Source organism: Coregonus clupeaformis, chromosome 6 (genome assembly GCF_020615455.1).
Source record: "Coregonus clupeaformis isolate EN_2021a chromosome 6, ASM2061545v1, whole genome shotgun sequence".
Classification (NCBI taxonomy): domain Eukaryota; kingdom Metazoa; phylum Chordata; class Actinopteri; order Salmoniformes; family Salmonidae; genus Coregonus; species Coregonus clupeaformis.
Genome location: NC_059197.1, coordinates 6,996,965 through 7,010,116, shown reverse-complemented (window position 1 = coordinate 7,010,116; position 13,152 = coordinate 6,996,965). Strand labels below are relative to the sequence as shown.

General features: G+C 58.6%; 1 protein-coding gene across 8 annotated transcripts in view; it reads right to left on the bottom strand.

The window, feature by feature from the left end:
- The window catches only part of LOC121563988 (LIM domain only protein 7-like), a 131,738-nt gene that overhangs the window by 13,756 nt on the left and 104,830 nt on the right, over positions 1-13,152 (bottom strand). For all 8 annotated transcript variants that reach the window (XM_045217937.1, XM_045217923.1, XM_045217917.1 and 5 more), the window contains 5 exons: positions 8,040-8,065; positions 5,820-5,927; positions 4,694-5,064; positions 2,657-2,701; positions 2,399-2,454 (listed from right to left, as the gene is read on the bottom strand). In XM_045217937.1, the coding sequence (XP_045073872.1) occupies positions 2,399-2,454; positions 2,657-2,701; positions 4,694-5,064; positions 5,820-5,927; positions 8,040-8,065 (606 nt within the window). The remainder of the gene's footprint in view (positions 1-2,398; positions 2,455-2,656; positions 2,702-4,693; positions 5,065-5,819; positions 5,928-8,039; positions 8,066-13,152) is intronic.

The window sequence follows — 13,152 nt, the reverse complement described above, 5'->3', positions numbered from 1 at the left end:
GGACTGGTTACCAACCCCACCACTGACTCCATTCTCCCTGGGCCTAGGCTAAATGAGGGGACTGGTTACCAACCCCACCACTGACTCCATTCTCCCTGGGCCTAGGCTAAATGAGGGGACTGGTTACCAACCCCACCACTGACTCCATTCTCCCTGGGCCTAGGCTAAATGAGGGGACTGGTTACCAACCCCACCACTGACTCCATTCTCCCTGGGCCTAGGCTAAATGAGGGGACTGGTTACCAACCCCACCACTGACTCCATTCTCCCTGGGCCTAGGCTAAATGAGGGGACTGGTTACCAACCCCACCACTGACTCCATTCTCCCTGGGCCTAGGCTAAATGAGAGGACTGGTTACCAACCCCACCACTGACTCCACTCTCCCTGGGCCTAGGCTAAATGAGAGGACTGGTTACCAACCCCACCACTGACTCCACTCTCCCTGGGCCTAGGCTAAATGAGAGGACTGGTTACCAGCCCCACCACTGACTCCATTCTCCCTGGGCCTAGGCTAAATGAGAGGACTGGTTACCAACCCCACCCCTGACTCCATTCTCCCTGGGCCTAGGCTAAATGAGAGGACTGGTTACCAGCCCCACCACTGACTCCATTCTCCCTGGGCCTAGGCTAAATGAGAGGACTGGTTACCAACCCCACCCCTGACTCCATTCTCCCTGGGCCTAGGCTAAATGAGAGGACTGGTTACCAACCCCACCCCTGACTCCATTCTCCCTGGGCCTAGGCTAAATGACTGGTTACCAACCCCACCACTGACTCCATTCTCCCTGGGCCTAGGCTAAATGAGGGGACTGGTTACCAACCCCACCACTGACTCCATTCTCCCTGGGCCTAGGCTAAATGAGGGGACTGGTTACCAACCCCACCACTGACTCCATTCTCCCTGGGCCTAGGCTAAATGAGGGGACTGGTTACCAGCTCCACCACTGACTCCATTCTCCCTGGGCCTAGGCTAAATGAGAGGACTGGTTAACAGCCCCACCACTGACTCCATTCTCCCTGGGCCTAGGCTAAATGAGGGGACTGGTTACCAACCCCACCACTGACTCCATTCTCCCTGGGCCTAGGCTAAATGAGAGGACTGGTTACCAACCCCACCACTGACTCCATTCTCCCTGGGCCTAGGCTAAATGAGAGGACTGGTTACCAACCCCACCCCTGACTCCATTCTCCCTGGGCCTAGGCTAAATGAGAGGACTGGTTACCAGCCCCACCACTGACTCCATTCTCCCTGGGCCTAGGCTAAATGAGAGGACTGGTTACCAGCCCCACCCCTGACTCCATTCTCCCTGGGCCTAGGCTAAATGAGAGGACTGGTTACCAGCCCCACCACTGACTCCATTCTCCCTGGGCCTAGGCTAAATGAGAGGACTGGTTACCAACCCCACCCCTGACTCCATTCTCCCTGGGCCTAGGCTAAATGAGAGGACTGGTTACCAACCCCACCCCTGACTCCATTCTCCCTGGGCCTAGGCTAAATGACTGGTTACCAACCCCACCACTGACTCCATTCTCCCTGGGCCTAGGCTAAATGACTGGTTACCAACCCCACCACTGACTCCATTCTCCCTGGGCCTAGGCTAAATGACTGGTTACCAACCCCACCACTGACTCCATTCTCCCTGGGCCTAGGCTAAATGAGGGGACTGGTTACCAACCCCACCACTGACTCCATTCTCCCTGGGCCTAGGCTAAATGAGGGGACTGGTTACCAACCCCACCACTGACTCCATTCTCCCTGGACCTAGGCTAAATGAGAGGACTGGTTACCAACCCCACCACTGACTCCATTCTCCCTGGGCCTAGGCTAAATGAGAGGACTGGTTACCAACCCCACCACTGACTCCATTCTCCCTGGGCCTAGGCTAAATGAGAGGACTGGTTACCAACCCCACCACTGACTCCATTCTCCCTGGGCCTAGGCTAAATGAGGGGACTGGTTACCAACCCCACCACTGACTCCATTCTCCCTGGGCCTAGGCTAAATGAGAGGACTGGTTACCAGCCCCACCACTGACTCCATTCTCCCTGGGCCTAGGCTAAATGAGGACTGGTTACCAACCCCACCACTGACTCCATTCTCCCTGGGCCTAGGCTAAATGAGGGGACTGGTTACCAACCCCACCACTGACTCCATTCTCCCTGGACCTAGGCTAAATGACTGGTTACCAGCCCCACCACTGACTCCATTCTCCCTGGGCCTAGGCTAAATGAGGGGACTGGTTACCAACCCCACCACTGACTCCATTCTCCCTGGGCCTAGGCTAAATGAGAGGACTGGTTAGATTTGACCAACATGGTGTAAAGTGCACCAAGATGAAGGTTGGATTTAGAATGAGGAGTACATTAGCAGAGGGACAGTCAACAGTAGAGGCTGACCTTTCATCTCCTGTCTGTGGAAACCGTCCAGGGACGAGGAGGACTTGGATTTCATCCTGATCAATAAACACACAACAAGCCAGGTTATACAAGACAACACTCTGCACCACTCACTCATACAAACACAGAGTACAAAACTGGTCATACAAGCATCAAGATGTTTGACCTACAAATATCACCACATGATTAATTGACATAGCTTGCCATCACAAAGCCGCACTCCCAAGCTGGGTGAAACCATAGTAATCTAGTACTGACCTGTCAGCTGTAGATAGCTGGGTGAATCCATAGGTGTCCCCAGACCTGGAGGCAGAAGCAGCAGCGAAGGCAGGGAGAGGGGACAGAGGCAGGGAGAGGGGACAGAGGCAGGGAGAGGGGACAGAGGCAGGGACAGAGGCAGGGAGAGGGGACAGAGGCAGGGAGAGGGGACAGAGGCAGGGACAGAGGCAGGGAGAGGGGACAGAGGCAGGGAGAGGGGACAGAGGCAGGGAGAGGGGACAGAGGCAGGGAGAGGGGACAGAGGCAGGGAGAGGGGACAGGGAGAGGGGACAGGGAGAGGGGACAGGGAGAGGGGACAGAGGCAGGGAGAGGGGACAGAGGCAGGGAGAGGGGACAGAGGCAGGGACAGAGGCAGGGAGAGGGGACAGAGGCAGGGAGAGGGGACAGAGGCAGGGAGAGGGGACAGGGAGAGGGGACAGGGAGAGGGGACAGAGGCAGGGAGAGGGGACAGAGGCAGGGAGAGGGGACAGAGGCAGGGAGAGGGGACAGAGGCAGGGAGAGGGGACAGAGGCAGGGAGAGGGGACAGAGGCAGGGAGAGGGGACAGAGGCAGGGAGAGGGGACAGAGGCAGGGAGAGGGGAAGGGAGAGAGGAAGGGAGAGAGGCAGGGAGAGGGGAAGGGAGAGAGGCAGGGAGAGGGGAAGGGAGAGAGGCAGGGAGAGGGGACAGAGGCAGGGAGAGGGGACAGAGGCAGGGAGAGGGGACAGAGGCAGGGAGAGGGGACAGAGGCAGGGAGAGGGGACAGAGGCAGGGAGAGGGGACAGAGGCAGGGAGAGGGGACAGAGGCAGGGAGAGGGGACAGAGGCAGGGAGAGGGGACAGAGGCAGGGAGAGGGGACAGAGGCAGGGAGAGGGGACAGCGGCAGGGAGAGGGGACAGCGGCAGGGAGAGGGGACAGCGGCAGGGAGAGGGGACAGCGGCAGGGAGAGGGGACAGAGGTAGGGAGAGGGGACAGAGGCAGGGAGAGGGGACAGAGGCAGGGAGAGAGGCAGGGAGAGAGGCAGGGACAGAGGACAGGGAGAGGGGACAGAGGCAGGGAGAGGGGACAGAGGCAGGGAGAGGGGACAGAGGCAGGGAGAGGGGACAGAGGCAGGGAGAGGGGACAGAGGCAGGGAGAGAGGACAGAGGCAGGGAGAGGGGCAGGGAGAGGGGACAGAGGCAGGGAGAGGGGCAGGGAGAGGGGACAGAGGCAGGGAGAGGGGCAGGGAGAGGGGACAGAGGCAGGGAGAGGGGCAGGGAGAGGGGACAGAGGCAGGGAGAGGGGCAGGGAGAGGGGACAGAGGCAGGGAGAGAGGCAGGGAGAGAGGCAGGGAGAGGGGACAGAGGCAGGGACAGAGGCAGGGAGAGGGGACAGAGGCAGGGAGAGGGGACAGAGGCAGGGAGAGAGGCAGGGAGAGGGGACAGAGGCAGGGAGAGAGGCAGGGAGAGGGGACAGAGGCAGGGAGAGGGGACAGAGGCAGGGAGAGGGGACAGAGGCAGGGAGAGAGGCAGGGAGAGGGGACAGAGGCAGGGAGAGGGGACAGAGGCAGGGAGAGGGGACAGAGGCAGGGAGAGAGGCAGGGAGAGAGGCAGGGAGAGAGGCAGGGAGAGAGGCAGGGAGAGAGGCAGGGAGAGAGGCAGGGAGAGAGGCAGGGAGAAGGGAGAGAGGCAGGGAGAGGGGACAGAGGCAGGGAGAGAGGCAGGGAGAGGGGACAGAGGCAGGGAGAGAGGCAGGGAGAGAGGCAGGGAGAGAGGACAGAGGCAGGGAGAGAGGACAGGTGCAATCACAGCAGAGTCAATTTGCAGACATACAATTTGGGCTTGTTCGACAGCAGCCAGCGAGTCGTGACTGACTGGTCCACAAATCACTTGTCATCATAAAACTACTCATTATTTGTAGATCAGTCAGTCACAACTGACCCACAATGCATCAAGGATTTGATGCTCTTGAACAGAACGTAGTGTCACTGGGAAGAGGGATACCTTTAAACATCACCACTAGAACTAAATAACAAGAAAAGGTGTGGTTTCTTCCTTACCAATCATCTCCTTCTGCCAGTCCATCAGTCTCCTCTTCCTGCTCTGCCTCTTTAACATCAGGCTCCTCCCTTCCTACCCCATTAAAAACTACTTCCTTCTTTTGATTGGATGCCACATGGGCAACAGGGGGCGTGGGCTGGCTCAGGACTGGCTGAGGACTGGCAGGGCCAGCGATCCCATTGGTCATCTCTCCTGAGCTCTCCGCGTTGGATGCGGGTGATTTGACCCGAGGGACCACATTTCCCACGACGTCTCTGGAGGGTGAAGGTTCAGGGGTCACCTCAGCCTGGCTGTATCCCGCCACCCCTGCCTCCTCCTGGGCTCGCTGCCACTCGGCATCCAGCCTCTCCTGGTCCTGACGGTACCTCTCCTGCACAACATCACACAAGACAAAACTAGTTAGAGGTAAGCTGTCCAATCAGCATCCTCTCAGAGACTGTGGGTAAGTTTAGCTAAACAGTGACCAGAAATGGCGCTTTGATCATAACAGGCATGGCCTCCAATGAAAACAGTTCCACACTGAATCACTGAAGTGAAAGAACAGTGATATTTACTCAGTGTGCGTTCCAGGTCTGCCTGACCTGTAGGGGGCGCTCCTGCCATTTCTCGTGTGTGTATGTGAGAGAGAGTCAGTCTTCCTGACCAGTAGGAGGCGCTCCTGCCATTTCTCGTGTGTGCATGTGAGAGAGAGTCAGTCTTCCTGACCTGTAGGAGGCGCTCCTGCCATTTCTCGTGTGTGTATGTGAGAGAGAGTCAGTCTTCCTGACCTGTAGGGGGCGCTCCTGCCATTTCTCGTGTGTGTATGTGAGAGAGTCAGTCTTCCTGACCTGTAGGGGGCGCTCCTGCCATTTCTGGTGTGTGTATGTGAGAGAGTCAGACTTCCTGACCTGTAGGGGGCGCTCCTGCCATTTCTCGTGTGTGAGAGAGAGTCAGTCTTCCTGACCTGTAGGAGGCGCTCCTGCTATTTCTGGTGTGTGTATGTGAGAGAGAGTCAGTCTTCCTGACCTGTAGGGGGCGCTCCTGCCATTTCTCGTGTATGTGAGAGAGAGTCAGTCTTCCTGACCTGTAGGGGGCGCTCCTGCCATTTCTCGTGTGTGTATGTGAGAGAGAGTCAGTCTTCCTGACCTGTAGGAGGCGCTCCTGCTCCTGCTGCCACTTCTCCTGCCTGCTCCTCTCCTCCTCGGGGTCCCAGGACCAACTGGAGGGGGATGTGCTGAGGGACGGCACCTGGAGCTGGAGGACAACCCAGAATATTACCATTCACACACACCGTCACAACACACACACACACCGTCACAACACACACACACCGTCACAACACACACACCGTCACAACACACACACACACACACCGTCACAACACACACACACACACACCGTCACAACACACACACACACACACCGTCACAACACACACACACACACCGTCACAACACACACACACACACCGTCACAACACACACACACACACCGTCACAACACACACACACACACCGTCACAACACACACACACCGTCACAACACACACACACACCGTCACAACACACACACACCGTCACAACACACAACACACACACACCGTCACAACACACAACACACACACACCGTCACAACACACACACACACCGTCACAACACACACACACACCGTCACAACACACACACACACACACACACCGTCACAACACACACCGTCACAACACACACCGTCACAACACACACACACACACACCGTCACAACACACACCGTCACAACACACACACACACACCGTCACAACACACACACAACCGTCACAACACACACACACCGTCACAACACACACACACCGTCACAACACACACACACCGTCACAACACACACACACCGTCACAACACACAACACACACACCGTCACAACACACAACACACACACACCGTCACAACACACACACACACCGTCACAACACACACACACACCGTCACAACACACACACACACCGTCACAACACACACCGTCACAACACACACCGTCACAACACACACACACACACACACCGTCACAACACACACCGTCACAACACACACACACACACACACACCGTCACAACACACACCGTCACAACACACACCGTCACAACACACACACACACACACCGTCACAACACACACACACACCGTCACAACACACACACACACACCGTCACAACACACACACACCGTCACAACACACACACACCGTCACAACACACACACACCGTCACAACACACACACACCGTCACAACACACACACACCGTCACAACACACACACACCGTCACAACACACAACACACACACACCGTCACAACACACACACACACACACCGTCACAACACACACACACACCGTCACAACACACACACACACCGTCACAACACACACCGTCACAACACACACCGTCACAACACACACACACACACACACACACACACCGTCACAACACACACACACACACACACACCGTCACAACACACACCGTCACAACACACACCGTCACAACACACACACACACACACCGTCACAACACACACCGTCACAACACACACACACACACCGTCACAACACACACACACAGTCACAACACACACACACCGTCACAACACACACACACCGTCACAACACACACACACCGTCACAACACACACACACCGTCACAACACACAACACACACACACCGTCACAACACACAACACACACACACCGTCACAACACACACACACACCGTCACAACACACACACACACCGTCACAACACACACCGTCACAACACACACACACACACACACCGTCACAACACACACCGTCACAACACACACACACACACACCGTCACAACACACACCGTCACAACACACACACACACACCGTCACAACACACACACACACACACCGTCACAACACACACACCGTCACAACACACACACACACCGTCACAACACACACACACCGTCACAACACACACACACACCGTCACAACACACACACACCGTCACAACACACACACACACCGTCACAACACACACACACACCGTCACAACACACACACACACCGTCACAACACACACACACACCGTCACAACACACACACACCGTCACAACACACACACCGTCACAACACACACACCGTCACAACACACACACACACCGTCACAACACACACACACACCGTCACAACACACACACACACCGTCACAACACACACACACACACACCGTCACAACACACACACACCGTCACAACACACACACACCGTCACAACACACACACACCGTCACAACACACACACACCCTTAGTGCCACTGTTCCCCCATCTTTTTTCTATGACTTACATCAGATATTGCCGAAGCCGATCCTCCTAACAGAGAGAGGGGGGAGAGAGAGAGGCGAGAGGAGGGGGGAGAGAGAGGCGAGAGGAGGGGTGAGCGAGAGGCGAGAGGAGGGGGAGAGAGAGAGCGAGAGGAGGGGGAGAGAGAGGCGAGAGGAGGGGGAGAGAGAGGCGAGAGGAGGGGAGGGGGAGCGAGAGGCGAGGGGAGGGGGGAGCGAGAGGCGAGAGGAGGGGGAGAGAGAGGCGAGAGGAGGGCGAGGGGGGAGCGAGAGGCGAGGGGTAAGCGAGAGGCGAGGGGTAGCGAGAGGCGAGGGGTGAGCGAGAGGCGAGGGGTGAGCGAGAGGCGAGGGGTGAGCGAGAGGCGAGGGGTGAGCGAGAGGCGAGGGGTGAGCGAGAGGCGAGCGAGAGGCGAGGGGTGAGCGAGAGGCGAGCGAGAGGCGAGGGGTGAGCGAGAGGCGAGCGAGAGGCGAGGGGCGAGCGAGAGGCGAGGGGCGAGAGAGAGGCGAGAGACGAGGCGAGAGGCGAGAGGGGAGCGAGGAGGAGGGGGAGAGAGAGGCGAGAGGAGGGGGAGGGGGACGAGAGGCGAGGGTAGCGAGAGGCGAGGGGTGAGCGAGAGGCGAGGGGTGAGCGAGAGGCGAGGGGTGAGCGAGAGGCGAGGGGTGAGCGAGAGGCGAGGGGTGAGCGAGAGGCGAGGGGTGAGCGAGAGGCGAGAGGAGGGGGGAGGAGAGGCGAGAGGCGAGGTGAGCGAGAGGCGAGGGGTGAGCGAGAGGCGAGAGGCGAGGGGTGAGCGAGAGGCGAGAGGAGGGGGAGCGAGAGGCGAGAGGAGAGAGCGAGAGGCGAGGGAGGGAGAGCGAGAGGCGAGGGGTAGCGAGAGGCGAGGGGTGAGCGAGAGGCGAGGGGTGATCGAGAGGCGAGGGGTGAGCGAGAGGCGAGGGGTGAGCGAGAGGCGAGGGTGAGCGAGAGGCGAGGGGTGAGCGAGAGGCGAGCGAGGGGTGAGCGAGAGGCGAGAGGCGAGGGTGAGCGAGAGGCGAGAGGCGAGAGAGAGGCGAGAGGAGGGGGAGCGAGAGCGAGAGGCGAGGGGAGGGGGGAGAGAGAGGCGAGAGGAGGGGGAGAGAGAGGCGAGAGGAGGGGGAGAGAGAGGCGAGAGGAGGGGGAGGGGGAGAGAGAGGCGAGAGGAGGGGAGGGGGGAGCGAGAGGCGAGGGGTGAGCGAGAGGCGAGGGGTGAGCGAGAGGCGAGGGGTGAGCGAGAGGCGAGAGGAGGGGGAGAGAGAGGCGAGGAGGAGGGGAGGGGAGCGAGAGGCGAGGGGTAAGCGAGAGGCGAGGGGTGAGCGAGAGGCGAGGGGGAGCGAGAGGCGAGGGGGAGCGAGAGGCGAGGAGCGAGAGGCGAGGGGGAGCGAGAGGCGAGGGGTGAGCGAGAGGCGAGGGGTGAGCGAGAGGCGAGCGAGAGGCGAGGGGTGAGCGAGAGGCGAGGTGAGCGAGAGGCGAGCGAGAGGCGAGGGGTGAGCGAGAGGCGAGCGGTGAGCGAGAGGCGAGGGGTGAGCGAGAGGCGAGGGAGCGAGAGCGTGAGCGAGAGGCGAGCGAGAGGCGAGGGGTGAGCGAGAGGCGAGCGAGAGGGTGAGCGAGAGGCAGCGAGAGGCGAGCGAGAGCGCGAGGCGAGAGCGAGGCGAGAGGCGAGGGGTGAGCGAGGGGTGAGAGGGGCGACAGGCGGGCGAGAGAGGGGCGACAGGCGGGCGAGAGAGAGGCGAGGGGTGAGAGAGAGGCGAGGGGTGAGAGAGAGGCGAGGGGTGAGAGAGAGGCGAGGGGAGGAGAGAGAGGCGAGAGGAGGGGGAGAGAGAGGCGAGAGGAGGGGGAGGGGGAGCGAGAGGCGAGGGGTAAGCGAGAGGCGAGGGGTGAGCGAGGGGCGAGCGAGAGGCGAGGGGCGAGAGGCGAGGGTGAGCGAGAGGCGAGGGGTGAGCGAGAGGCGAGGGGTGAGCGAGAGGCGAGCGAGAGGCGAGGGGTGAGCGAGAGGCGAGCGAGAGGCGAGCGAGAGGCGAGGGGCGAGAGAGAGGCGAGAGGTGAGCGAGGGTGAGCGAGGGGTGAGAGGGGCGAGAGAGAGGCGAGAGGCGAGGGGTGAGCGAGGGGTGAGAGGGGCGACAGGCGGGCGAGAGAGGGGCGACAGGCGGGCGAGAGAGAGGCGAGGGGTGAGAGAGAGGCGAGGGGTGAGCGAGAGGCGAGGGGTGAGCGAGAGGCGAGGGTGAGCGAGAGCGAGGGTGAGCGAGAGGCGAGGGGTGAGCGAGAGGCGAGGGGCGAGCGAGAGGCGAAGCGAGAGGCGAGGGGTGAGCGAGAGGCGAGGGGTGAGCGAGAGGCGAGGGGTGAGCGAGAGGCAGAGGAGGGTGAGCGAGAGGCGAGAGAGGGGGAGGGGAGCGAGAGGCGAGGGGTGAGAGAGAGGCGAGAGGAGGGGGGAGCGAGAGGCGAGAGGAGAGGCGAGAGAGGCGAGAGGAGGGGGCGAGCGAGAGGGCGAGGGGTGAGCGAGAGGCGAGGGGTGAGCGAGAGGCGAGCGAGAGGCGAGGGGTGAGCGAGAGGCGAGCGAGAGCGAGAGGCGAGGGGTGAGCGAGAGGCGAGCGAGAGGCGAGGGGTGAGCGAGAGGCGAGAGGCGAGGGGGAGAGAGAGGCGAGAGGAGGCGAGGGGGAGCAGAGGCGAGGGGAGGGCGAGAGAGAGGCGAGAGGGGGGGAGAGAGGCGAGAGGAGGGGCGAGCGAGAGGCGAGGGTCGAGCGAGAGGCGAGGGGCGAGAGGATGGGCGAGGGGCAGGAGGATGGGCGAGGGGTGAAAGAGAGAGGCGAGGGGCGAGAGAGAGGCGAGGGGTAAGAGAGAGAGGCGAGGGGCGAGAGAGAGGCGAGGGGTGAGAGAGAGGCGAGGGGTGAGAGAGAGGCGAGGGGTGAGAGAGAGGCGAGGGGCGAGAGAGAGGCGAGGGGTGAGAGAGAGGCGAGGTGCGGGTGAGAGGAGGGGGGAGAGAGAGGGTGCGTTAACAGTCAGCCAATGTGAGAATACATTTCTCCAGCAATTATGTCACCACATTTATTATCATTCTATTTATGAATGAAACAAAGAGCACTGCACACCAAGCACCCAACAGGGCCACCGTACGATCTAAAACCAAGCACCCAACAGGGCCACCGTACGATCTAAAACCAAGCACCCAACAGGGCCACCGTACGATCTAAAACCAAGCACCCAACAGGGCCACCGTACGATCTAAAACCAAGCACCCAACAGGGCCACCGAACGATCTAAAACCACAGCTCCAAATCAGCTGAGATTCTCCATTCATCGTGGACTCGGATTCACACAGACTTGACTATGTAGTAATCAAAGAGTCAGAACTGCCTGGGACAGATGGTCCAGATACTGGAGTGTGTTGTTGCCTCAACTTCAGAGCACTACACACACACACAAAAAAACACACACACTTACCACATAGATAGACCATAGAGCTGACTCCTGGTGAGGCTGGGGGGGAAAGAGCTGCGTTATGACAGGAGAGGTCACCTTCACAGTAACAGAGCTGGTAACCAGGAGAGGTCACCTTCACAGTAACAGAGCTGGTAACCAGGAGAAAGGTCACCTTCACAGTAACAGAGCTGGTAACCAGGAGAGGTCACCTTCACAGTAACAGAGCTGGTAACCAGGAGAGGTCACCTTCACAGTAACAGAGCTGGTAACCAGGAGAGGTCACCTTCACAGTAACAGAGCTGGTAACCAGGAGAGGTCACCTTCACAGTAACAGAGCTGGTAACCAGGAGAGGTCACCTTCACATTAACAGAGCTGGTAACCAGGAGAGGTCACCTTCACAGTAATAGAGCTGGTAACCAGGAGAGGTCACCTTCACAGTAACAGAGTTGGTAACCAGGAGAGGTCACCTTCACAGTAACAGAGCTGGTAACCAGGAGAGGTCACCTTCACAGTAACAGAGCTGGTAACCAGGAGAGGTCACCTTCACAGTAATAGAGCTGGTAACCAGGAGAGGTCACCTTCACAGTAACAGAGCTGGTAACCAGGAGAGGTCACCTTCACAGTAACAGAGCTGGTAACCAGGAGAGGTCACCTTCACAGTAACAGAGCTGGTAACCAGGAGAGGTCACCTTCACAGTAACAGAGTTGGTAACCAGGAGAGGTCACCTTCACAGTAACAGAGCTGTGTTATGACACTACCAGTAACTAGCTACAGTAACAGAGTTGGTAACCAGGAGAGGTCACCTTCACAGTAACAGAGCTGGTAACCAGGAGAGGTCACCTTCACAGTAACAGAGCTGGTAACCAGGAGAGGTCACCTTCACAGTAACAGAGTTGGTAACCAGGAGAGGTCACCTTCACAGTAACAGAGCTGGTAACCAGGAGAGGTCACCTTCACAGTAACAGAGCTGGTAACCAGGAGAGGTCACCTTCACAGTAACAGAGCTGTGTTATGACACTACCAGTAGCTAGCTACAGTAACAGAGTTGGTAACCAGGAGAGGTCACCTTCACAGTAACAGAGCTAGTAACCAGGAGAGGTCACTTTCACAGTAACAGAGTTGGTAACCAGGAGAGGTTACCTTCACAGTAACAGAGCTGGTAACCAGGAGAGAGGTTACCTTCACAGTAACAGAGCTGGTAACCAGGAGAGGTCACCTTCACAGTAACATAGCTGGTAACCAGGAGAGAGGTCACCTTCACAGTAACATAGCTGGTAACCAGGAGAGGTCACCTTCACAGTAACATAGCTGGTAACCAGGAGAGGTCACCTTCACAGTAACAGAGCTGGTAACCAGGAGAGGTCACCTTCACAGTAACATAGTTGGTAACCAGGAGAGGTTACCTTCACAGTAACAGAGCTGGTAACCAGGAGAGAGGTTACCTTCACAGTAACAGAGCTGGTAACCAGGAGAGGTCACCTTCACAGTAACATAGCTGGTAACCAGGAGAGAGGTCACCTTCACAGTAGCATAGCTGGTAACCAGGAGAGAGGTCACCTTCACAGCAACAGAGCTGGTAACCAGGAGAGGTCACCTTCACAGTAACAGAGCTGTGTTATGACACTACCAGTAACTAGCTACAGTAACAGAGTTGGTAACCAGGAGAGGTCACCTTCACAGTAACAG